The sequence below is a fragment of the Pimephales promelas genome, chromosome 8 (genome assembly GCF_988280905.1).
Source record: "Pimephales promelas chromosome 8, fPimPro1.hap1.1, whole genome shotgun sequence".
Lineage (NCBI taxonomy): Eukaryota > Metazoa > Chordata > Actinopteri > Cypriniformes > Leuciscidae > Pimephales > Pimephales promelas.
In genome coordinates this window covers 8,958,319-8,986,246 of record NC_142776.1, presented here as the reverse complement: position 1 = coordinate 8,986,246, position 27,928 = coordinate 8,958,319, and the positions used below count along the sequence as shown (strand labels likewise).

At 36.2% G+C, this 27,928-nt stretch overlaps 1 protein-coding gene and 1 long non-coding RNA gene across 3 annotated transcripts; one reads left to right on the top strand and one right to left on the bottom strand.

Annotated features, from left to right (window-relative positions):
• The first annotated feature begins 224 nt into the window (after window positions 1–224).
• On the top strand, window positions 225–9,604 carry LOC120491627 (uncharacterized). 2 transcript variants are annotated; one of them, XR_005625280.2, is made up of 4 exons: window positions 225–344; window positions 6,184–6,280; window positions 7,057–7,149; window positions 7,254–9,604. It is a non-coding gene; the product is annotated as an uncharacterized LOC120491627 (long non-coding RNA). The 2 variants fall into 2 exon arrangements; XR_005625279.2 differs by lacking the exon at window positions 225–344 and adding an exon at window positions 2,504–2,578.
• An 11,019-nt stretch (window positions 9,605–20,623) lies between these two features.
• On the bottom strand, window positions 20,624–22,304 carry cxcr4a (C-X-C motif chemokine receptor 4a). Its single transcript, XM_039689605.2, has 2 exons — window positions 22,206–22,304; window positions 20,624–22,105 (listed from the first exon to the last, which is right to left on the bottom strand). The coding sequence occupies exons 1-2, from the start codon at window positions 22,218–22,220 to the stop codon at window positions 21,038–21,040; spliced, it is 1,083 nt and encodes a 360-aa protein (XP_039545539.1). The 5' UTR covers window positions 22,221–22,304; the 3' UTR covers window positions 20,624–21,037.
• Window positions 22,305–27,928: the final 5,624 nt, after the last annotated feature.

Sequence of the window (27,928 nt, the reverse complement as noted above, 5' to 3'; positions counted from 1 at the left end):
ATTTTCAGGTGTGTTTTTACCAGGCTTCTATAATTACACAGGCTACATATACCTGTAGGAACCTGCATGCTGAATATATGGGCCATGTGTCTGGGGTGGGTGTATTTGCACACAGTATTTACACGTGTATATCCAAAATGTGTTTTTAGGCATGGGAATAAAATGGCACATCTGTCTGTGTCTGCACCTGGATGTCTCATGTCTCTCTCTCCCTCCAACAGTGTTGTATGTGCCTTGTTGTTTGTTTAGGGTAGACTGGTGGGAATCTTCGACTGAGCTGGTCTCTCATTAGCACACAGTGAGAAAACGAGTCTTCGGAGGAAGATCATTGTGTCTAACAGCAGGTGTGTGTTTGTGTGTTTCACACAAAGTCTGGCAATTCATGCACTGTCAGCCTATTTGATTCATGCTGTTTCTCACAGAGAGGGTCATAAATGTGCAAGTAAATCACATGTTCATTGTTTTCTGATTAAGGACTATATTCGGGGGGTTAAGACTTTATTCAGAAAAACAGTAATATTATGAAGTATTATTACAATTTAAAATATTTTTTTCTGTTTAAATATATTTAAAATGCAATTTATTCATGTGATGACTTCAGTGTCACATGGCCCTTCAGAAATCGATCTAATATGCTGATTTTGTGCTAAAGAAACATTTCTCATTATTATCAATGCTGAAAACAGCTGTGCTGCTTCATATTTTTGTGCAAACAGTGAATTATTTTTTTTAGGGATTCTTTTAGCTCAAAAGAACAGCATTTTTTTGTAACATCCAGCAACTCATAATAAAATAACAAAGCATAATGTAATAACTGCACATTAATGTAATTGGTATTACATTAATAATGTAATATAAATGTTTATAATGTAATAATATTGTCAAAATGTTATGAAATCTTGAGCTCATAATGACGATTTTCCAATGAAATAACAATTTTTCAAATTCCACATGTATTATAAGTTACTGAATGAGAAATGTATTACTTTAAGAACTTATAATGTAATCACAGTTTCATAAGGAAATACCAGCACATAATGAATAAGTGAAACAATACATTGGCATTGTAATTACAATTATGCACTGCAGGTTGTAATTTGACATCAAATGTGAAAAAGTTATGATTTTATTTATCTTTCTTTCTTTTTTGCATCACAAAACCAAACTGTTTTAACATGGGTGTGTAGACTTTTTATAACCACACTATGTGATTGTAAGTTGGACTGTATTTTTTTTTAACTTGCCCTCTGATGTAAATTCAGGTTTTGTTTTGCTGTAACTTGTATTAAAATGAAGAAATGTTTGCTTAACTTGCTTAACGGTCTCCATGCTTCCATTGGCTGAAGCAGATAATGCAATCACACTCACTTATATGCACACACACACAAACCTTGTGTAAATAAGTAGTAGTAGTAGTAATCTGATGATAGATTTTGTCGGCAGGTTAAGACTGGATTTATATTTTTAAAGTGCATAGGAATGCCAGTGTTTTATGTTTAATAAAAATATAATAATTATCTCGGCTGGATTGAGTGCAGGCCAAACCTTCTCCTACAACAGAAACACAAACACATAATTCTAAAAGACATAAGCTGTAACAAATAATAATAATTGAATAATGAATATTTAAATCCGTCACATTTTGCAGGTAGTTTACCCTATGACTGATTTAGATTTTTAAATATGTACTTTAAAGGAATACAAATATTTGTTATGTTTTAAAAGCTATTACAATTATAAAAATATGACAAACGATTGTTATTACATTATGAGCTCATGATTTTATTACGTTTTGAGAAAATACTTATTACATTGTGCATCGTTTTTACATTATGAGTTGCTACTCATGTCTACTCATGTCAGTAGAGACATTAGTTTGTCATATCTATGCCACTTCTGACGACAAATAGAATGGGCTATATGCACGCATAAATTCCGCATTTGACGCAAGGATGCTCGTCCATTTCCGGTTGTGGAGATTAAAGTGGAGGAGAACCGAGGAAAACGGGATTATGGCAGAGCCTTCAAAATGTACTGTACTCCCGACTTTGAAACGAAACCTACATACGTTTAAAGATGTAATTTTATATATAGTTATGTTTATTTAATATAATTTTAAAAAGAAGCATAAACACAACGAGGGGTGTCTGTTTTATCTGTTTTTGTGACTAACGTGTCTTTATTATAACCATGGAGTATAAAATTCAATATAAATTCTCTGTATTGCATTGGACTCTACGATCGGCGGAAGTTATCGAGCATTCTTAATCCTTCACCGGAAATACCGCCGTGCATAGAGCCCATTGGGATTTTTACACAGCCACAAAATGCCATTGGTTGAGCTAATGTTGTTTTATATCCGGTTGTCCGGAGGCTCAAACAAATAGATCAATGTTTTGATAGCACCACTAAGCCACAGTGTTTACACTAGAGAAATCTGCCTGTTAATGGCGTCCTTATAGTTGTAAGCTATTTTGACATAAATAAAATAAAAATTACACACTTTACCTTTAAATTATAGTCCTAAACCCCCTCTCCCTCCCATTTTCCCATGGACTCCACCACAACAACCTCAGGGGTAACGTTAGGCCCTCTCTTAACGCTTTGTTTATGTTGTCATGATAGTCCTTTTGTCAGAAGTGTCTTTCTTGAACTTGGTGGTCTTTGTCAAGGGCGTAGAGTGCGTGCTGTCGTGGGTTTCACGTGGACGTGTGAAAATAGGTCCCGTCAATGAAGGGACTTTTTTCCCACCATTGTTACCTCAGACTCACAGGAAAGCCGGTCACTGTTAGTTAGGAAGCGCTAACTGTTACTCGCTTACTATTGAGCTTGACCATGAATCTGAATTATGACAACAGCCTCTCCGTAACAGTGGATTAGTCATAAATAATAAAACACACCTGTCTACAAACGCCAGCCTTTATAAGATTCATAAAGCTTTTGTATTGACCCGGACTTTTGAAAAAAGGAAGAGTAAAAGAGGTATATATTATATTTTATTAAATTAAAGCAGGGGGTTTCAAACAAGGGGCTGTGGGAGTGATGAATGAATAATATTAAGTATACAAAATAAAATAAATGAATTAATAAAAGTGTGATTACAAAAATTCGTTTTTAATCTATTAAATATATTAAATTATATTTTTAAAAATTGATTAAAATAAATAAATATTACATTTAACACTTCATTAGTAGTCAAAGGAAAAATGGGTGATTATAAAAAAATATAGGTTCAGGTTCATGACATCTAAAAGATTGAAAACCCATGTAGAATGTATTATAAGCAAGGGTGCAAATAATACTGTATACCTTTTGAAAATATTTATAGTTTTCACAGCTTTCTTAGAAGAATCAGAAATCATTTACATTGGGAGGTTTAAGTTTTCAAGAAAAAAGCTTTCTTACTCTTAAAAATGTATACTTTTTATAAAAAATATAATGTAAAAACAACAACAAAAACATTGATTAATTAAAAAATCGGACTCTTCTTTCTAATAATGTGTGAAAGACTTTATTAGAAAGACAGTGCACACATATTACTATGAATGCAAAAAAGTAGAATAAGTCCCGCCTTCTAAATAAAAGAGCTAATCAAAGTCATTGCGTCACACGTCCTCTGACTGCACATGCGCATTGGCTGCTCCCTAAAAATGCAGTTTTGAGCATTTAGAAACAAAATTTATTAGACAGTTCTTCGTGAGACAGATTTCATTATTGATTTCAAATATAAAGTTTAATCATAAGCTTGGTGAACATTTGAGAATATGTTGTTTTCCCATACAGACTTGCATGACTGGAACAGCTGCCCATGGGGTTTCAAAAATGGCCGCCAATTGAAATTACTTGCCTTAAAGAGACTTTGTTAAACCCAAAAATAATATTTTCATGTTTCAAAGAGATATCAGGAATCATACAACAAAAATACCCTCTAAATGTACCTGAGTGATTCTTAGTATAACCACAGTGGGGGTTTTGAAGGAAAGAAGTTCATTGGTGCCTTAGCACAAAACCTCTGAAAGTCTTTCTAAAGAAACCACACACACACACATACAAGCGCACAACCTCGACTCTCACCTGTCTATCAGGATGTTGTTGGACTTTTGAGGACATCCTCCTCACAGCTGAGATCGTGAGAAAATTAGCAAACAAATGAGTGATTGGGTCCTTTGGTTGATCAGTGGCCTTTGCAGACAGAGAGAGAGAGATGAGAGGACTTGACCTGGAAGGAAGCTATTATACGGAATAATCATATTGTGACGGACCTATTGTTGTATTTTTAGTATCCTGCAAACAAGTAGCTTGTGCGTGAGTTATTGTGTGTTGGGTTCCAAAGACAACCTGTTTCGCACAGATGTGAGCTCGCATATGGTTGTTTGTTTGTGTGCGTCCGTGTGTGTTTTGAAGCGTGTTTTCTGTCACTGTATCACAACAACATATGTGTTGTCTGTTAGACTTTTTAACTTTCCTGAAGTGAAGCGGAAAAAGGTTGTTCCTGTTTTGTTACAGACAGCAGGACAGTAAATATTCTATAAATAGAGGCCGGCGTATGTATGGATATGAAATCATCTGATACGTGCACTCTTGCATGCGTTAATAGTTTCTTTTGCTCACTTGAAATGATGGTAGTTTGTAGTCTAGACTCTAGAGCTTTAGTCTAATTCTTGACACATGGAAAAAACTTTTACCTGCCTTTAATTTTGAAAGATTAGAAGATTACTTTGAAGATTAGAAGGTTACTGTTTATCACTCAACCATCAGACTTATTATTGATAATACTTTCTTTGCACACTACTAAAAGTCAGATTTTTATTAAAAGACAAATACTTTTATTTAGCAAAAATGCATTAAATTGATCAAAAGTGAAATTTAAAATTGTATAAAATATCTATTTTGGGTAACACTTTACTTGAAGGGGTGTGCATAATACTAACATGACATATGTTATGAATATGAGGTGTTATGCATGATTGTGACAACTGTCATTAAGTGTCATTCTCTCAGTTATGACATTTTGAATGCCAATATGACATTGTTTGAGATGTCTTTGCTATGACACCTTGACATAAACCAATACATCATAACCTGTCTGTGTCTTTGTCATGACAACTTGGCATTACTAAGACATCACAACCTGTCATAAACATGACATATTTAATTATGAAACTTAAGAAACCACCTAGCTTTATTGGTTAACATTATATTAAACTGGTGGTTGGTTTTGACATTGGCTGTCATGAAGCCATTATAACTTTTTAATGACAAATTCAATTAGTACCACTGTAGTTGAGGTCATGAAAAATATTCATGACACAGTTATAATGGCCTCATGACAGCCAATGTCAAAGCAAATCACATGGCAGTTTAACTTAATTTTATGTCAGGTTGTCATGACAAAGGCACTGACAGGTTATGATGTATTGGTTTATGTCAAGATGTCATAACAAAGACATCTTAAACAATGTAATATTTGCATTCAGAATGTCATTATTGAGCGAAAGTCACTTAATGACAGTTGTTAGTTGTCGGTTTCCATCAAAATATTAAGCAGCGCAACTGTTTTCAACAGAAATGTTTCTTGAGCACCAAATAATCATATTTGAATGATTTCTGAAGGATCATGTGACACTGAAGACTGGAGTAATGATTCTGAAAATTCAGCTTTGCCACCACAGTACATTATATTAAAATAGAAAAATAGAAAAGTTATTTTAGTTTTTACTGTATCTTTGATCTCAAGAGACTTATTTCAAAAACGTTAAATAAATCTTACTGGCCCTAGCCTTTTGAACAGGATATTAAGATATATATTATAAAACAGCAATATAAATACATATTTTTATACCAATCAATATTACTACTGTCCTGATATTTAAAAAAGCACCTTAAATATAGCCTAGATCTCTCTACTTCTGGTCAACTTTGTGAGATATTTTTTGTTTATTTCAACTATCTACCAACCACAGTGAAACACAATGACTATGCATTTAATACATGTTTGATGGCAAAATATGGTTATTTTGTCAACATCATCAGCTGTCATTTTCTGTCTGATGTTGTTGACAGTCAGTTTGAAACCTGCATTCACGTCATTCATGTATTGAGTTGAACCCAATAAATGGCGTATCTGACATGACAGTAAACATTTTTTCATTATTATTATTTTTTATTGTACAACAATTTTAGCCGATGTTCTGAAAACGTTCCATCTTTGCTGGGAAGCAGGAGCCACAAAAACCTGGGCGAACAGCTCTGAACATGCCAAACAGATTCATCGAAATTGGTACGTAAACCTTTAAAGGAGTAGTTCACTTTTAAAAAATCTTTTGCTGATAATTAACTCACCCCCATGTCCTCCAAGATATCCATGTCATTCTTTCTTCAGTCAAAAAGAAATGAAGGTTTTTGATGAAAACTTTCCAGGATTTTCTCCATATAATGGACTTCAATGGGAACCAAACAGTTCATGGTCCAAACGAGAGTTTCAGTGCAGCTTCAAAGGGATTTAAACGACACCAGATGATGAATAGGGGTCTTATCTAGGACCCTTCGAGTCATGACACGAAAAAGGATTTGTTCATTTTGATGAACGAGTTCGAACAGGAGAGTCACGAACGTGCATCACAGAACAGAGCAAGGCAAGCATTTGTGCTTATAAAACTTAAACTTAGTTTTTTTTTTCAATGACCGCTTGTTTCGCTAGATAAGACCCTTATTTATAGTCTTGTGTCGTTTAAAGCCCTTTGAAGCTGCACTAAAACTCAGTTTGGTTCCCAATGAAGTCCATTATATGGAGAAAAATCCTGGAAATTTATTTCTTTTCGACTGAAGAAAGAATGGCATGGACATCTTGGATGACATGGGGGTGAGTAAATTATCAGCAAAAGTTATTTTTTTTAAAGTGAACTACTCCTTTAAGTGCCGGTTACATGTGCCTGGTGTCCAAATTAATGTGTTAATGTCTTCAGTCATTATTGCTCAATGTTTTGGCAGACAAAAGAAATTAATGCAAAATATCTGGAACTTGATGACTTTATGACCCCTTCCTTGTCTCCTCAGGTGAGAAAAGGAATAAATGCATCAAAGAACAGCCGTCTACACTTTTAACAAGCAGGATTCCAGAATTAGGAGCAGTAAACGGTGTCCTGACAGGTCTGACACAGTCAATACAGGTTTACTGGAATGCACATCAGAATTTGACTGTTATGATGACGTTGTATTTGTGTGTCATCATAGTACATTCTTTTTACTATCAGTGGAGCTGAGAGGAGCAGTCAGACTGACGGACGGCGGCAGAAAGAAATGCGTCGGGGAACACATACCAGCACGTAACAAATCTACAATCTCTTTGTACAGTCATGTTCCATAAAACATAAACAACATTATCATCTCATTTCACACCATCGGCCTGATGTCTGCACTTGATTCACTGAATGCCATTCATTGATCTTGTCATAGGACACTCAACGTTAGATTAGATTACTGTACTTGACTCGTAAAGTGAGAAGTTGAGAGTTCACTGAATCAATAATCGCATGATAGACAATGAATGAACCTCTGCCTAATGATATCAAGATCGAAAAGTAAGGAAATTAGAAAACCTGTACAACAACTTCATATCTCTACAGTTAGCTGAGAAGGAAATGGTGTTGAATTGTAAATATTTTGCACTCTCTCTGTATTTACCTTTGAATAATGGGATGTGTGCACAGCTCAATACAACCACGTCTATGCTAAACACACTAACCGTCATGTTTATTTTAGATTTATTGTGGTTATTTTATTTCCTATTGGCCTATTTATTTGAAAAACTATAACAACCATACCACAATAAAGTGCGATACTGTAGTTCAACCTATGATGAAAATGATGTCATCATTTACTAACCCATCATTCCTTCTTAGATCATCATAGTGTTAAACATGCAAGAAATCATTGCGTGATGGATTTCACATCGTTTGTTGGCATTTATATAGGACATATTGTCTCATAGGACAATAACAGTGTCCTTCGGATTATCATGGGCCTAGCTCTATGAAACTTGTGTAGATTTGGAGTAATTTACGCATAAAAGGGACCTTCCTGAAAACTCGCTTCTGGATTCACAAACGCTTTTGTAAACCTCAGATTTGATAAACGTGTGTACGTTCATGAATTACAATTCCATTAGAAAAATGTAATAAAATCGAGGATCTGTGCATTCTCAAATGGACAAAGAAAAGATTTCCAATGATTTCACTGACCAACTTATATTTTATACATTTTGATTTTGATTGCTGCAACAAACTCCAAAAAAGTTGGCAAAGTCTGCAAAATGAAAGTGAATATCCAATAAAAATTGTGTTAAAATAGTCCACAATAAGCAGGTGAATTGATCATAGGTGAGGGTATCATGATTGAGCCTTTGGTAGATGCTCCTTTTTGGCAAGCAAAGCAAATAAAGCTCACCACTTTGTGCCAAATTTCATGAGAGAATTGTCAAACAATTCAAAAATCACTTTCTCAGTGCAAGATTGCAAAGAATTTAGGTCTTTCACCGTCTATCACACATAATATTATGAAAAGATTCAGGGAGATTCAAAAGATTCAGACCGTTTTAATTTGCATGACCTTTGAGCCCTCAGATGGCATAGCATGAGGAACCATCATGCTACTACATATACTGCCATCAAGATGACATTTGCTTGGGGAAGTCCATGGTTACTAGAGCAAGAAAATGCCAGACCTAATTTTACACGTTCTACAGAGTGATTTCGTACTCTACACCTGCTGCCCACATCTTTCTCCTATTGAAAATGTATGGTCCATCATGAATAGGAGAATCAAGACAAAGACAACCATGGACTGTTGAGCAGCTGTCTTGTATTAGGCGAGATTGGGTAAATATTCCACTTGCAAAACTGCAACAATTAGTATCATATTAGTAAAAGTGTAATTAAAATGAAAGGTGATGTGATGGTAAACATGCCCCTGAAACAACTTAAAATGAGGGGCTATATAACAAAGATAATTAACAAGACAGGTGGGACACAGGAGGGCAAATCAAAAACCGATGCAACAGATGAACGAGGACAAAGGAAACTGAACTGTAAAGGATGGAAAACCAATTCAAAGTCCAAAACAGACTAAAACACAGAACAGGCGCAACATTAAGTTGGTCAGTGAATACTGGAACTCGTTTTCTTTGTGCTTTTGACAGTTAACCCTTTCATGCATGAATTATGACCTCAGGATTTTTTTTCCCTGTGTGCTCTCTTTGCGTATGAAAAACAAGATTAGAATTTTTTTGTTTGCTTTTTTTTTTACACTTTTTTTAAAGAGATTTTCAGATTATGCGTTTCAGATTTATCTGATTATGCCAATCAGATTACTTTTTTGATGTTACAAGTAAAGTAATGTGTTACATGCCCTACGTAATCAGATTACTTTTTTAATGTTACAAGTAAAGTAATGTGTTACATGCCCTACGTAATCAGATTACTTTTTTGATGTTACAAGTAAAGTAATGTGTTACATGCCATACATAATCAGATTACTTTTTTGATGTTACAAGTAAAGTAATGTGTTTCATGCCATAAGTAATCAGATTACTTTTTTGACGTTACAAGTAAAGTAATTAATTACAAGTAATGTGCGTTATGTAATTAGATTACTTTTTGATGATGTTACGAGTAAAGAACGGTTTGACCTAAAAAAAACTACTGCAGAAACAAAGGCACCTACATCTTGGATGCTTTGAGATAAGCTAAAACATATCAAAAAATAATTTCAAAGTGAAATATCCCTTTAAACTTAATTTAATTTTAGCCAGTTGCCAAGGCAACATTTGTTATTTTCATTTAGTTTAACTAAACGTAAAACTGAAATAAAAATCTATAACATTAAATAATTGTGACAAAAGCACACAACCAAAACTTGTAATTTATTTCACATTTACCTATTGGTTAATTAATTATGTTACTTTATTATTATGGTCATTTGTGTCAAAATGCAGTGTTTTCAGTTTGCCTAAAAGAACGTTTTGCACATGACATTTACATGTTTCGGAGCATGTGGTTTCATATTTGAAAGTGTATGTCAGAGATGCTTTTTACACAAATATTCATTCTGCTGATGTTTTATGCATGAGCCCAACTAAACAACTAATGGAATCTGGAGTTTATGGAGAATATGTTATGATAAACAATTATCTTAACCCAATGCATAAGTGCAATGTTGGACATGCCACTCCAATTTGTCTAGCTTACTTGTTTTTGCGTGCTTGTAAACCTGTAAACACAATGACTTGCTGATATCCCTTCCAGTAGAATGGGCCTTTGTTTGAGGGACACAAACCGAACCCTAAACACAGGAATCACAAAACAATAAGCATCCTCCAACTGTAACCTCCTCCTCCCTCCTTGTCGTGCCACCTTTCCATTTAGACAGCTGGGTTTGGGGGTCTGAGGAGGAGGAGGAGGGGGGAAGCCTCCATCTTTCAACCCTCTCCTCCGTTTACTATACCACCATCCTTCCTTCTTCTCTTTCTTCGCCTAAGCCCTCTCTTCCTCGTCCTACTCTTGCGGCTCAGCTGAGGCCAAACCGAAACAGGAAATCGCCAAAAAACAAGCCGCAAAAAAATCTCTGAGTAAACTTCCAGGTTCTATTTCTCCCTCTTCCTGATAGGAAGTCTTTTCTGAAGCAGTGGGAAAATAGTTCAGACCTTCACTCAACATCTCAGTGCCCCGAAGTCCTCTGAAGCTTTGCCCGCAAAACCATTGTGTTACACTGACGAAAGGGGAAATTGGGGGTTGCTCATATAAACATGATTTCGCTTTTGATTCTGGCTGTTTATGAGAAAGAGCTGCTGAGATGATTTATGTCTCACACGAAGCAGTGTGAGGAGTTCAAGTGACCGCGCTGGTTTGTCTTTCATTTTGTTGACATGTGTGCGCTCTCAGCCTTCTTTGCCTCCCAGGGTAGGTCAAATTATAAGCATGAATTGGATTTGTGTGAGTTAGCCTACAAGTTGGAGGTTTTCTCACATCAGACCAATTAGACACAGTGTCTGAGATAAATGATTACGACCATCATGATAGGTTAACGACCATCATGTGAATGCTCACAAGAGCGGTTGCTTTGTCCGATTTCACTATTTAAATTTCATACATTTTATACGTGCTTTGATGTTGGATCTTTACGACATGTTTCGTTATGGTCCAGTGAACTTTGAACCCTGTGATGAGCTAAAATGTTTTTAGTCGCATGTCATGGTTTGTCCTGCCTGGTTGTTGTTCCAAACTTGGAAATTGACGCTTAGCTGTTTGAGATTTATAGTACAGGTGACTCTTTTTAACTTCGGCACTGTTATGACCCAGGGGATTATTGAGTTTTTATTTTTAAATATAAATGTAAACTCTTTTTTGTGGCTAGTTTTCATCTTTAAAAATTGATTGTATTTTTTTATTATTATTATTTATGGATTGCCCGACTCTTAGGGGCCTTTTACATGACACCATTTTCAAATAAAAAACGAAAAACTTTTTATGCGTTTTGGCCGTTCAGTAACACAACGATGCTGACCTGAAAACGCAAACTTTTGAAAGTGATCGTTTTCTATGTAAAATACAAAAATGCGAATTTGTGAAAACGGTGACTTCATACGCATGTATAGAGTGCCGAAGTGATGACGTCACTTTGTAAGGCAACTCGGAAGTTAGCAGCGCATGGGTTCCCTCGATTGAAAAGCTACGCATTTTCCCCATAGACTTTTGGAAAATCGCAAAAAAATAAGATCTGTGTTCAACAAAGAGTTGTGGCCCTTACCAGATTGTCTATCAAAATGATCTTACAAGTTAATCCAAAATTTATACTTTTTGAAGCCTTTATAAAGTTAAAAAAAACACAAGCAGGTTATAACTATGTGGTCTGTGTCAAAACGTGAAAGGCAGGCGATTTAGCAAAAACCCATTCAAAAATCCTATAGACTTTAGAGCGAGGGAACCGGGAGTGCTAAAATGCTAACTCACTTCCGCGTTTTGGCCTACAGATTGATGCCGTTTTAGATATCTATATAAAGGCTAGATATCTCGTCCGCGCTGCTGGCCAATGGAGGTCGACGTCAGCACCTGGCGGCCATCTTGTCACAGGCAGCTCGCTCACTCGTAACATTGTTTTAATGGTGCATGTACTTTTTAAATCACCGTAACTTGCTCAATTTTCTACCGATTTTCAAACGGTCTGGTTTGTTAAAAACGTCAGAGATGTAGTTATGATACTGCACACTTATGAATAATAAGTGTATAAATTAATAATCATCCAGAATTATAGCCACGTTTTTAACGTTTGTAAGAAACCAATCCGTTTGTAAATCCGTCAAGATTTCAACAAGATAAGAGTATTTCGTACATCAGATACCACCGAGCCCGCCAGAAAGCCTGCCTGTGACAAGATGGCCGCCAGGGATTACGATAAATACTCCGCCGTGAGACATCTAGCCTTTATATAGATATCTATGGATGCCGTAACTTCACCACTCTATTACGTGTTCAGTCTAAAGGCACGTAGTGTTTCTTTACAAAGTGACATCGCCAACTACTGGTCTGGCATGAATAATACAGCGTTGCCATCTTACGTAAAAAACGCAAAAGGAAAAACTTTTCTTAAAACAATATTATTTATTTCTGTATAATTATTTCGACAACCTTAGCAAGAAAAATTCCCAAAAAGTTAAAAATGTCTTTTGCCGTTAAACAGAATGCAAAACTCTGTGGGAGGTATTTTCATTACTCTTAGAGAATATGACTCTTAATTCCTCTGAATTGAAAATGGACCAATAAAATAAACTACTTAGAGTGTGAAAAGTCTCATTTTCATATATATATATATATATGTTTTTTTTTTTTTTTCTATAAGTCCACATGGCCAAAATTACCCATTCCTGAAGACCAAAACGTTCAGTTTGGGGATTGTTTATCATCTGAATATGTTTCTGATTGCTTGGTCATGCTTGTCACACAACGCCTGAGAAAACATGTGATGGCCTGAATTATGTGAGATAATGATAAGGGTTAGCATGTATGTAAGTTTATAGTTGGATGATCTCACTGTCAAGTCATAGTTTTATTGCCATTTCTATCTTACGTGTTACGAACTGACAATAAATTATCCTTTAACTTCACGCATGTGAACTATCTGTTTGCTTGTTTCTGTTAGTGCAGAAGAGGTGAAATATAATGTTATGGGCCAAAAGTGAGATGTGTGTAGGCCCAAATGAGGAAGTGTGTGTGTATTGTGGGTATTCCCACAAGGGATAACTATAGAAGGACTGCAGGTGGAGAAATAATGTAAGTGAGCTTACTTTTTTGTACAAAACAGGTGCCCAAGCACCTGCCCGTCTGTCAGTACAGTGTGTGTGTGTGCACGTGTATGTCTATGCGTGTCCGCGTGTGTGTTAAGTGAATGCCGACCCACTCACTTTGATATGAGCTCCTCTTTCCGCTAATCACTTGACAAAATCCTCTTTTGAAGCATATCATATTTCTTAAAGGAATGAAGGGTAAGAATTTAGATTAAATGACATTAGAATTACAAAATCACTTCTGATGAATTAATAAGAGGTGCTGTATTGGATATTAAACAGGATATATGGAAGTCTCCGTAATAGGGTGAGCTTATCACTTGTGATGAAATAAGTCACAGGTCTTAAACTTGAACATACACAAACACACATGCATATCCACATATAACACATCTAATCCCATCATTCATCTACAGCCTTTAAAAGGGGCAGCTGCCCTGCCTCAAAACGCACTTCCCCCAAGATCATGTTTCCAAGCGTATAGCCCCGGGTGAGAGTCGAGGGGCTCATGTTCGGTGAGGAATAAAGGTTTAGGGCATGGAGACAAAATAAAATCGAGTCCTGGCATAAATGCTAAAGATGCTTTTAAAGAACAAAGCCAACTTTTGAGTTTTCATCGTCGACAAAAACACAAGATAATCAAAGCCAATCATCAGCATTCCAGTGCAAAGAAACGGATATTTGCTAACTGATCTGACGCCAACACAAATGAGGAGGGTGTGACTGCTTTTCTGGAAGATAACGCTGTTTCTCTCGAAACAGTCAACTTGTTTTTTGTTTTTTGTTGCCGTTTTACATTAGACGATGCCAGCTATTCATGTATTTTTATTATTATATGACTGACTCACGTCTATGGTGCAAATGTCATCATAATTCATCACCAAACAAGACATGTTACCTGGCAGCCATACGTATACATGTTACAACAAATCTGTGTCTGTCAGCTCATTTGCCACAGGCTAATATAAACATTGTGAAAAAAAAATGTATACAAATTTTTAAGTCATTATTTGACTTCTCGTTTTTATGAACCTTTTTATTTATCAACCCCTCTGTCACATACATATAAGATTTTGATAATGCAACTAAACATAATTCTTTGCCTGGCTGTCATAAAAAAAAAAACGCACACACACATGCAAAAACAAGAAAGAAGTGGTGAAATATCAATAACTGATTATGTTGTAGTGAACGTGTTTAGTAAGCTTTTTATTATATTATGCATATATTTTTGCTTTAGTTTACTTCTTTTTTGGGGATACATTATTTTGTCTCATACTTTGAACAAGTTTACTGGCTTTTCTTCCCTCACACTGTAAAAAAAAATATTGTTGGTTTAACTTAAAAAATTAAGTAACTTGGTTGCCTTAAAATTTTAAGTTGATAGAACTGGAAAAAGTGAGTTAATACAATGAAAGAGAATGATTTAATGATCAGAAACTCAAAATAATAAGTTATCTGAACTAAATAAATCATTTAAGTTGATTTGACAAAAGAAAAAAATGTTGTGATAACAAATCTTGAAAATATTTTTCTCACATTTTGATGGTGTAAGCAAACTTGTCACTTTGTCAACTTGTCACAAATAAATTCAAGATTTGTTATCACAACATATTTTCTTTTGTCAAATCAACTTAAATAATTTATTTAGTTCAGATAACATATAATTTTGAGTTTCTGATGATTAAATCATTCTCCTTCATTGTATTAACTCACTTTTTCCAGTTCAATCAACTTAAAATTTTAAGGCAAACAGGTTACTTACCTTTTTAACTTAAACCATCAATATTTTTTTACAGTGTAGGGTCAATAAAAACAAATCCCTAAACAAATCTCCTCTGGACATCACTTTTCATTTCATTTTCACGCATAAATATTTATCAAAATATCAATATATGCAGGTTAATATTGACTTCTAACTCTGTCATATATCAGCTTTTGTCCGTATAACCTGCTGAAATGGCATTGTTGTTCAAAGTGAAAAAAATGTGAAATGGGTTGTAGTCAGACCCCGTAAGTATTTTCACAGCGGGAGCTGAAGTCCCTGTGGGTTTTCAGCAGGAAACTGTCTTCCAAACAGCCACTTCCCTTAGAATAACACACACATTTATCCGTTTATCACACAACAGGCTCTTGGGTGGCGAGTGTTGTGATATGTGTGTGAAGTTTATGTGTATAATAGGAGGGTATAATATCATAGGTGTACATAATGACAGTGTGTGGGAATCAGTGTATGTAAGCTATTTTGCTGCTTCAAATTCGTCCGTGATAATTGTCCGACATGTGTTAAACGGCTTACTGGTACAGTAGCATTTGTTTGGTCATTGTTCAAGCCCCCTGGAACTGTGATTCATTTGTAAATGATCTTGGTTTTACTGACCTCTGTGGCTCCAGTCCTTTTGGGTAAACATGCTGAGGTTTTGGGGGTCAGTGGGGTCGTAAAGTGTCTCTTTGCCCCGCTAGGGTCAATCTTGCAGGAACTGTGAGTGGCCACTAATGATCCCAGACATGATCTCCTTCCTGCACTATGGATGTCAATAGCTTTACCCTCTAACCCTCACCCTGCTCGTAAGTGGAAAAACACATGCAGAGCTGTGGAATGAGGCCCAGTGTGAGTTTTTTTGGGCAATTTTACACAGAATTAAAGGAATTCATCATAAAATGATTTTTTTATTATTGTTTACTCACCCTAATAAAGAATCTGTATTAGATTCTTTCTTCTGCAGAACACACAAAAAAAGAACGCGCTTCTCTTTTTTTATGTTATTACGAGTGAACTGAAAAAGAGAAGCAAATCATGTCAGATTATTGGAAAAAATCACTCAGGTTTGTGAACCAGACCACTGTGAACAGATTTGTTTTAACTCAGGCAGCAACATAGTATCACGTTTACCAGATGTGGGCCGGATCTGGGCCGACACTATGTTGGGAAGAGTCTGACTCTGGAAAATTATTTACAAATCGCACATCTCTTAAACGTGACAAGGAGAGCAGGATGTCAGTGAATAATAACTTTTTATTAAAAGCATTGTTCTTTATACAGATTTTTGTGGTTTCAGAAGATTTGGAATCCGGGATGTTTTTTATTTTTTCATATTTATTATTTATTATGATGATCACTATTTGGTATACATTTAGGTATCATTTACTCTTTTTACTCATTTAGTCTTTTTGAAGCACGTACATTTTGAAAGAAGAAATTTTGAAGAATGTACTGGCTGCTCTTTTCCATGCTATTTCAATGAATGGTGCACTTTTATGCTTCAAAGAGGATTTTGTATTTTATATTTTATGAAGTCATAATTGTTAGATAGCAGACGAAAATCCTAGTTGTTATTCACAGAAAATTCTCCTCTCAGATTAACCGGAAAACCGCTGTTATTGGATCATTTGCTCATTGAGTTTAATGATTCTGACTCAAGAAAATAATTAGTTCATGAATCAGATATTGTCAATGTTCTGATGAACGTGCCACGGGTGGATGTCAGTGAATTATATTTTACATTTTACACTTTATAAAGTGCCTTTGTTGCACTGTAATTATAGATTTAAGTACTGAGTAATATTTCAGTGTGGGTTATGGTCAGGATTAGGGTTTGGTTTAGGGTTAGTTTCATGTAATAATGAATAATCTATAGTTAGTATTACATATAACAAGGACAATAAAGTGTTACACAACTTAAATACTCGCCTGTTCCTTTTACAAAGCTATCGAATGGTTTCAGAAGATTTGGAATACATACTGTAAGAAAAAGGAACTGGTAATTTTCTGCCAGGACTTTATCCGTTAAGTTTACAGACGTTTCCTTTAACCATAAAACACAACCCAAAATATGGGGAAAACAATCCAATATTGAATATTCCTTCATATTAACATTTGGCCTCTATTTTTACAGACATGAATCATATGGACTAGTTATGAAATGGTGCTTTTGTGTCATTCTTTTTAATTGCACAGAAACGTTTAGTGCAATTATACAGAATCTCTCCCAAACAAAGGTGAGGTTTTGGAATTACTTGAGGATGAGAAAATGATTTCCCAGAATTTCTATTTGTGAGTGAACCATTCTTTTAATTATGCGATTGGACAAGATTTAGGAGATTTTAAACTGGCAGATGACTGGATAAGTGTGCCGATGGACACACATCTACACAGAGTGAGATCTATTCAGATTGACAGGGTGAACAAGGGAGTTTAACAGCAAAATAAATGACCAGCTCTTAAGGAATGTTCACTGACCACTCTCCTTTCTTACAGCCCCCCGGGGGAACAGAGGCCTGATGGAGCACTTAACACTCTCAGACATGCAAATCTTTCACACTCTACATTAGAGCCCATTACTGTGACTCAACGGGCCGTCCGGTCACTGGTGTTAGTTTGTATTGTCCTTACGCGTGGATTTTGCTTCTCAATGGGTCAACTCTCACGCATTTCCACCTCTTAACATGGTGTCCTGGTTAGCAGCTTTTGCAATGCAGAGGTCACCGGCTCTTGTTTCCTATGGCTTTACACTGCTGTGCATTGCTGTTATACTTTCTCCCTCTGTAAAGACCTCCCGGGGTTTTATTGTGGTTCATCCTCGCCCCATTTGAACTGAATGCTACTGTCATGGATTACTAGCAATAAATGAAGGCCGCAGACGTTAACTCCGTAAAAAGGGTTTAGAGCGTCTCGCATCATATTAGAGTAGTTATATAGTGTTTTCTATAGTGCCATTCAATGCTGCTATGTAATGCAATGTGTATGCACTGCTTTTAGTTGCATGTAGTTGTTCTTTATCAATTCTACAAGAAGAGTGCACATGAGCGGCTGACCTATCCAGTCACTATCATCATGAGACCATACCAACTAATCTGAAAATCCTTCAGGGGATCAACAGAACACATGTTATATATTACAGTTCATCCACAGCAGTCACTCCAACTAACTGAATAACTCCCTTCACTGTCAGAAAAAAGTTACAAAAGCTGTCACTGGGGTGGTACCCTTTCAAAAGATACACCTTTGTACCCAAAGAGTATCTATCTATCTATCTATCTATCTATCTATCTATCTATCTATCTATCTATCTATCTATCTATCTATCTATCTATCTATCTATCTATCTATCTATCTATCTATCTATCTATCTATCTATCTATCTATCTATCTATCTATCTATCTATCTATCTATCTATCTATCTATCTATCTATCTATCTATCTATCTATCTATCTATCTATCTATCTATCTATCTATCTATCTATCTATCTATCTATCTACACTCTTTGAAAAAAGGGTTCATTGGGGTTCTATATATGAAGCATAGGGTTTTTTTTACTCAACTCTAAAGAACCTTTTATGCTAAAAAAAGGTTCTATAATGACAAGAAAGAATCCTTTTGGCACAAAGGTTCTTCATAGGCTATTATTTATTCATATATTACATTATTCTGCAACATTTTGTTGTTGTAATTAAATTATTGTTTATCAAACTGTTGTAGTAACTGAATATCACCATTTTAATCATGCTTATTTTTGGAGGAGAAAAACTGAAATGGCACTCTTTGTGTGATATTGATTAACTACATAAAATTATATAGATATATACATTTTCTAAACCCCATATCTTGAATTTGTAATCATTCACATGCATTCATAAATATATTTTAGAGTCTTGCTGTTTGTCAAAAATAGGAAATATTTAATCCGGAAAGGACAAAACAAATGATAATGAATGAACCCAAAAGGTTCCGGTAACGCTTCCTTTTACAGTACAGTACTTACAGTTTACTTTCAGTGTACTTACCTAGAAAGTACTGGCTAATATAAGGTAAGTACATGGAACAGGGGTAGGTTTAGGGGTAGGTTCAGTGTTAGTACTACTTATTACCCAGTAATTAGTTACTAAAATAAGTACATAGTATTTACATGGGTAACTGACTGTAAAAGGAAGCGTTACCAAGGTTCCATATAGAACCTTTTTCCTGGTTACAAAGAAACTTATTATTGAACCATTAAAAAGGGTTCTGTATAGAGCCTTTTAGGGGTTCCAAATACGCAGCACTGATAGAACCTTTTAAGGTACTATTAGAACCTTTTCTTCTAAGAGTCTGTCTATCTATCTATCTATCTATCTATCTATCTATCTATCTATCTATCTATCTATCTATCTAGGCCTATCTATCTATCTATCTATCTATCTATCTATCTATCTATCTATCTATCTATCTATCTATCTATCTATCTATCTATCTATCTATCTATCTATCTATCTATCATCTATCTATCTATCTATCTGTCTGTCCATCTGTCCGTCTGTCTGTGTGTGGGTGTGTGTGTAGGGAATTGTAAACAATTTAACAATATATAAAAATTATATTTAGGCAGTTTCATGGATGCATGGCCATGCTCTACTGTTTGAACTACAGGAATGCTCCATTACACTTTTTGGTTGTATAATTTTGTCCATTTGTGATGAACTACACCTGTTGCTTTGTTAGAATGCCACGTTTAAACTTGAGGGGAACTGACTTCATCTAAGAATTTCTTTCACATCATTGCAAAAAATCAAGTTAGTTCTGAGAAAAAGCAAAATCATCAGGTACTGTTGAATTCTTTCTGTTGAATTATGCTTAGCAAATGTGATTACGAGCATGATCCTTCAAACAAGAATAGTGGGTTTTTACCTAAACTTCTGTACAAAACCACACTGAACCAGTTTTCTCATAATCACACCATGCAAAATGAGGTTTTATGACTCATACAGGGTATGTTTGTAACTGCCAATCAGTGTCAGGGACATGGCAACATGCTTTTGTTATGGTACCACCTGAATAAACAGAATCCCTTTGAGCTAAAAGGACATTTGCAGGGGGCAAATAACAGAAAACACTATGATAATGAAATAAAAATTTGGAAAGTTAACCAAAACTGCAATGCAATATGGCATAATTTGGATTTAAGAAATTTCACGTGTGTGTTTATGGTTGAATGGGTCCCGCATCATGTTGGGGATTCCACCGATGGGTACTCAGTGTATCTGGTCAGACCTGAATGAGTTTACACATTAGGGTATCCCCGTCATCATCAAATATAGACTGAGGATACTGTTGCTGTCCTCAACATACTTGAATAGCTTAACTACTTTGAAGAAGTTAGTGCTGATGGAACAGTGCTTTCCACTACATGCACATGTCTCTACAGAATGAAACTAAACAATACAGGGCATTGCAGGGAAACTCCAGTATCATACCCTAGAAAAGAGTTACTATAGAAGTGGTAAAAACACACACACCCAGCACAATAATTTGAGTTCTGAAAAATTTATTGCAAGACTTCAAATAGCCAAAGCAGCTCTTTTAATCTGGAACGTCTCTGGTTTATAATGTAATAAATAAATGCAATGGTCTACATAAGTGCAGAAAGGAGCCAGTAAAAAAAAAATCTATATACATATGTACAGTAAACATCTTGCTCACTATAACAGCACATTTGAATGTTCGCAATGCCTCTTCTCCCTATTTGAAGAGATATTTTACAGTAATACTGGAAGCAATGCAGTATGGCACTTGGCACACCATACTGACAGACATATTTACATTCTATCAATCAGGCTCAGCCTGTTTGCTATATATTTTTTCCTTACACAAAGCACATTGGCAATTCATTTCATGTCATATTTGGAAGCATATTCGCAGTCCAAGGTGCGTGTGCGCTTTTGTTAACTAGAATGAAAGCTAGAAGACTCGGATTCTGTGGATACAGATGACATCCCTGTTCTCTTCTTCGGCAGGATTTTCAAACTGGACCCCCGACTAGCAGATAGAGCGCTGCGGGCGGACTTCTTGAACTTCACGCCCAGAAACGCGTATAGGATGGGGTTGAGGCAGCAATGAAAGTACGCGAGAGCCTCAGTCACGAAGATCCACTTCTGTAAACCCTGCTCGAGCTCACAGGTGTGAGGAATCACTTCTAGCATCACCAGCGTGTCCAGCAGGATTCCCCCGCAATAAGGCAACCAGCAGACGAAAAAGCACACGATCAGAACCACGGTGGTCTTGAGCGCCTTGCGCTTCTGCGTGCCCTTCGAGCCGCGCGACAGCTTGGAGATGATGATGCAGTAGCAGACGAGAATCACGATCCCGGGGAGCACGAAGCCCACCAGGATGTGCTGGAAGCGAAAAGTGACCAACCAAGTGAGGAAAGAGTCCTGAGGGTAAATGCGCTCGCAGAAGGTGCGTATAGCGCTGGTCTCCGCTTTGGCGAACACCAGGTCGGGGATGGTGAGGAGCGCGGCGGGGAGCCACACGCCCACGTAAATGATGCGACTGGCTAGAAGTTTCCTCGGACCTTGGCTGTTCGTGGCGCGCACCACGGCGAGGTACCGGTCTAGACTGATGAAGGCGAGGATGAGGACGCTGCTGTATAAATTCACCGTGTAAATCATATGCACGGCCACGCACATGAACCCTCCAAAATACCAGTCTTTGGCCGCGTCCACGGCCCAGAACGGCAGGGTGAGCACAAACAGAAGGTCCGCCACTGAAAGGTGCAGGCGGTACTTGTCTGTCATGGTTCTGGATTTCTTCTGGCAGCCCATTACCAGAACAACCAGTCCATTCCCGACAAGACCCAAAATAAATATGATTCCGTACACCGTTGGAAGAAAGATCCTCTGGAACTCGTGACTGACCTCCACATCGCACGGGACCTCAAAATTGGCCCCAATGTCCCCCGAGCCGAACTCAGAGTTGTTATCAGCTGATAAATCATCTTCAAAGACGATGTGCTGCAAAAAAAAAGGAAACAGACAAAGTTAAAACATTTGTTCTTATAAATTAACCTAATCTAAATGCTATCAAGTTTTTTGAGTATAACTGTTGGCTTACTTCGTAGTATGCCATTTTTAATACACTCCTCCGGTGCTGTCAGTCTCCAGAAATTCTACAGCGACTTTGTAAACTTCTGTGGAGCTCGGATGATTTAAATACCCCACGCATGCGCGCAAACTCCGCCCACTCACACACGCAATCCACAGCAGCACGCGCGCGGCGCGCTCGAGTCTGCGCTCGCGCTCGCGCTCAGAGAACAGATAGTAGCATCTGCGCCTTCCGCAAACACTCTTTTCCTGTTTTCGTGTTTCAAAATGTACATATGATTGAAGAAAACGACGTCCTGTGACGGAAATCGGTGTTTCAATCGTGTGTCTGCAGAAAACTTCACACAGAACCAGTTACCTTTGCCTATTCCAAGAAATGTGTTCATTTCTAATTCCAAACAAAGTGGTACAATATGATTATACGTGTTAATATTATTAAATGTCATTATTATAAGTGTTATATAGTGACGTATAGGCCTAAGTGGCATTCTCACAACCCTCAAAACACTTTTAAATGTCATTCAACCAGAGGCTTTATACACACACACACAAACATATGTGAAAGTGTTTTCATACTGACGCTGAGCTGTGAAAAGTAAGCTACACACAAACACTTTTTATTTAGGTCTAAGTGAAACTAAATCTGAAAAATTCAAACTAAATCTGAAACATCTCTAAACTAAATCTGAAACATCTCTAAACTAAATCTGAAACATACACACTGTATGTTAATCTCTTAAGTGCTCTGAGCTGTTTATGTTTTGCATAAGTTGAATGGCATTTTATCACATTTAAAAGGTGCTAGTGTGTTGATGATCAGATAAAATCACAGAGACAGTTTGAGTGATCACAGATCGAACAGTTCTCCCTTTGTTCAAAACACCCAAACCCCATAGTAAAATTAACTTAACTCATGTATATTTACGTCTCTATCTATACAAATATAGGGGGACAACTGAAAATGGGACACTTAAGATTTGTGTTCAATATATTCTTTTTAATGTAAACAAAACAAAACGACAAATGATCACATAGAGTCTCTAAAGAGAACACCCACTGCCCTCTACTATAATATTGCAGTCATTCAATACTTGGTTGTAACCGTCACAGATGTTGGTTAGTGAACAGAGACATAGACACCTGAAATGAGAGGTCAGACCTATCGCTGTTTTAGGGAGCAATGAAGGGCAGTTCTCAAAGACAAAAAAAACCCTTTGGCAATGTGTGTGTGTGCTTTCCTTCAGGAGAACATGTGTTTTCACCATGCCCCCAGCCAACAGAGATGGCTTCCAGAAAACTGCTTCACAAACTGCTAGAGTTGTAAGGTGATCTCTCTGTGTGTGTGTGTGTGTGCCTTCAAAATCTGTTGCATTTATTAGTTCTGTTATAAACACATATTCTATCTCATAGTCACCACATAACAGAGCTGTAAATTAACCTCCTAGTCAATGCATGGAATCTTATATCATAATTAGGTCATGCTTTAATGGAACTTATATTTTTGTTTGAACTCTCAGTTTTTCCACAGGAACATTAAGAAATCAGATTTAGTTTTTCTTGTGTGTACTTGTGTGGTTGTGCGAATGCATGTGGGCCGATGAAAGAAAGCTAGAGCAGTAAGACACTATAACTGGATGTCTTTTATGTCTGCAGATACCACAGAGGTGTCAAGGGTGCAGAGGCATCAAGAAACAGTGTGACAGAAAGATGCATTCGCTGTTGTTTTTGATTGTGTCAGTAAAGCAAAAGATCCATGAAAGATTTTCTCATCCTCTGTGTGCAATGAAAAGGAAGTTGACCGTTGGTATGACGAAAGAGGTTTGGAGACAGCTGTCCTTAAAGGTTCACAACAAAAGAAAGGAACAATAGGATAAAATAGAGTGTGATTAATTGTGAGGTTGTTTGTGCATGATACATTTTTATATTGGATCACACTATATTCCAGCTAACAAAGAACTTTCCTAACGTCTCAAAGTTGAACAAACATTCTTCCAGTAACTTTTATAGAATGTTTGTTCAAAGTAATCTGCTCTTTAATAACGTTCTCAGAATGTTAGCACAAAAACAATATTTACACACTCTAAACATGATGGGTTGTTTTAAGCCAACTTTGGGTCAAATATGGACAAACCCAAACTTTGGGTTCAAAATGTAATAATAAAATTTAACCCAATGGATGGGTTAGTCCATATTTGACCCAAAGTGGGTTAAAACAACCCAGCAATTTTTAGAGTGCACATTAAAAAAAAATATTGTTGGTTTAACTTAAAAAAAGTAAGTAATCTGGTTACCTTAAAATTTTAAGTTTATTGAACTGGAAAAAGTGAGTTAATACAATGAAGGAGATTAATTTAATCATCAGAAACTCAAAATAATACGTTATCTCAACTAAATAAATGATTTAAGTTGATTTGACAAAAGAAACAATGTTGTGATAACAAATCTTGAAAATATTTTTTTATGTTTTTTTCTTTTCTGAGAGGTTTTAGTTCCTCTCAGAAAAGAAAAAAACTTTTTAATATTATTTAAAAAACTGTAAGTTTTAAACATTCAGAGAACAATCAGAAATAACATCACTGATTTGTAATCACAACATTTTTCTTTTGTCAAATCAACTTAAATAATTTATTTAGTTGAGATAACTTACTATTTTGAGTTTCTGATGATTAAATCATTCTCCTTCATTGTATTAACTCACTTTTTCCAGTTCAATCAAGTTAAAATTTTAAGGCAACCAGGTTACTTACTTTTTTAAGCTAAACCAACAATATATTTTTTTACAGTATACGTTTATGTGCATCTGTGTGCTAAAAATGGAAATATTTTTCCTTTGCGTTGTTCGCATAAATACGACAGCGTTGTCAAAACGCATCTGCGAAAACCATTACAAATGCTGTATTATCCTGCAAGGCCAGTAGTTGGCGATGTCCCTTAGTAAAGAAACACTAATCGCCTATAAACTCAACAAATTACGTCACCGTTTTCACAAATTCGTTTTTGTGTAGTTTACACAGAGATGATAATGGAATCGTTTTCAAAAAGTTTGCATTTGCAATATCCCTAAAAAAATGCATGCAAAACAACATCAAATTCAGTATATAAACTAAGTCACTCAGTGTGTGTAAAAGTAAATAGGTCGAGTTGAAAAAATCACCCACACGAACACATACAAAATGTCGGTATTAGAGGGTTTCCTCCCTTCTCCATAGGGCATGACAATAGCCCTCAGGACAGGGCAGAGAGGCTCTGATAAGAATACAATAGGTCTGATGATTCCAGATAAGAATTTCTGGCCTTTCGGAGAGTCATTAGGCCATCTGTATGTGTTTATGTGTATGTATGCCTGCTATGATTTAAACAAATGAATTTAGAGGAAAAGATTCAGATAGAGCATGCTGCAGTTGAAAGCTTCTTTGCTTGTCAGACGGTTGTGTGAAGTAGAGAAAAGAAACCCACAAGAAATTTGAGGTCTATTTGCAGATCTACTATGCAGCTCGATGGTGCCTTGAAGTCTATACGTCGGCCACTAAAGTTCCAGCCTCAAGGCGACAGAAAACAAATCACTGCTTGGCCAAACCCATTCATAGAGGTGAGCAGAGAGAGGGGGAGAAAGAAGAGGTGGTATTAAGGAAAGAGGAGACACCTGTTTGAATGAATGGCCCACTGCTCATGCTCTTTTTCTCTCTCTTTCATCCCAGCTTGTTTGGTCATGGAGACAGCTGAAAAGACTATTATGGGAGAACAGAGTCGGTGACAGACCCTTATTAATTAAAAGCCACTGACTGAGCAAAGACTAGTCGATTCACTCCTGCATTGAATTATCCAGATGAGAAGAAGTGCAAAAACAGTACGAATGAGACAGCACTTAAATCAACCAGTCAAAGTATTTGTAAGCTTATTTGTGTATATTTGATGTTCATATTAGGATGAAAAGAAAATGTGAGATGTTTTATTAATGTTCGTTTCGGTTTTAAATGAATATTCTGGGTGCAATATACAATCTAAGCTCACACTCTAAAAATTGCTGGGTTGTTTTAACCCAAATTTGGGTCAAATATGGGCAAACCTACATTTTTTAAATTTAATTTTTAACCCAACATTTGGGTTTGTGCTGGGTTTAAAACAACCCAGCATTTTTTTAGAGTGCAATCAACAGCATTTGTCGCATATTGAAAATAGACTTGTGTATTATGGGATAGCGGCTTGTAGCGGGATGTAGCTTTAGGGATGTGTTTTATAGCTTGTAGCTATTCAAAAAGTTATTATTTTAACATCTACACTCTAAAAAAATGTTGGGTTGTTTAACCCAATTTTGGCTCAAATATGGATAAACCCAAATGTTGGGTTAAAAATGTATTGTAAAAATTTAACCCAACTGCATGTTTGACCCAAAGTTGGGTTAAACAACCCAGAATTTTTTTTACAGTGTACTCTGGGTTGTTTCAACCCATGGTTGGGTCAATTATGGACAAACCCAACTGTTTGGGTTGGGAGTTGGGTTAATTGACCCAAGAATTGGCCCAAATCACTGTAACCCTTTTTCTTCTTCTTTTTTTTAAATAAAAGGAGGGACCAGTGGAAAGCTTCTGTCATTCTTAATGACTTTTTTTCTGCAGAAAAGAAAGGAAGATATATTTAATTGGACTATTTTTGTCCCTAAAAGCCAATGCGGTCCAAAATATTCAAGCTCCAAAAAAAGTTCCATCACCAAATGTCATGAGATTTGAAATTTGTGTCATCATATTTGGTATGCTCGCTTTTACATAATAAAGGATTTCATTTTTATCTGTTCATCTGTTTATCAAGTGGTTGTGTTGCTTTAGTTTAGAAGACCATCTTGTTTATATGGATTATTTCACACTTTACCTTTATGTCTTGGAGCTTCAAAGTTCTGGACCCTATTGTCTCTCCTAATATGGACAAGAAACACTAAAACATTATTCAAAGTATCTTCTTTTATTCTGCCGAAGAAAGAAAGCCATGCAAAGTTGGAGTGCAAGATGGGGGAGTAAATGATGACAATATTCATTTTTGGTCAAACTCTGTCTGGGAAGAAATCTGACTCTGACTTAGTGAATGGGACTGAATTGTGTTGCGGGTCTTTGAGAGGATTAGATGGGCTGATCTGAGGACTGATATGGAACCCTCCTGTCTGTCATTTGCATCCTTTGTGGAAGGACATTCACTGCTCTGTGTGTATATGTGTGGATGGGGGTGGGGGGGCTGTATGTTAAATGACCAGAACATTTACTGTCAAACGTAACGCACTTTAAAGGCCACACACAAACAACACTGCTACATTTTGTATGTTGGGGTGGGGTAATTTCCTTAACAGATATTTAACTCATTTTTGCCATACAGTTGGTCTAGTAGATCTCATAAAGTGTCTCCTCCCATCTTTCCAGACAAGTGTTAGGCTTACTGATCATGAACCACTCCTATCTGAGTGATATAGAAAGGGCCGCTCCCTTGAAAAAATCAGAACCTTTTAACATTGTGACTGGAAACAAAACTTTGGTTAATTTTGGTCACATTTACATTCACATTTATTCATTAAACAGACACTCTTATCCAAACCGACAAACATAAGAGTACAATGACAGCAAAATTTAAATAAAATTTAAGTATGCTATACCTGTCAAAAAGTTTAATGTTTTTCAAAGAAGTCTCCAATGCTCACCAAGAGTGAACTTATTTGATTAAAAATGCAGTAAAGGATGTACATTTCAATTT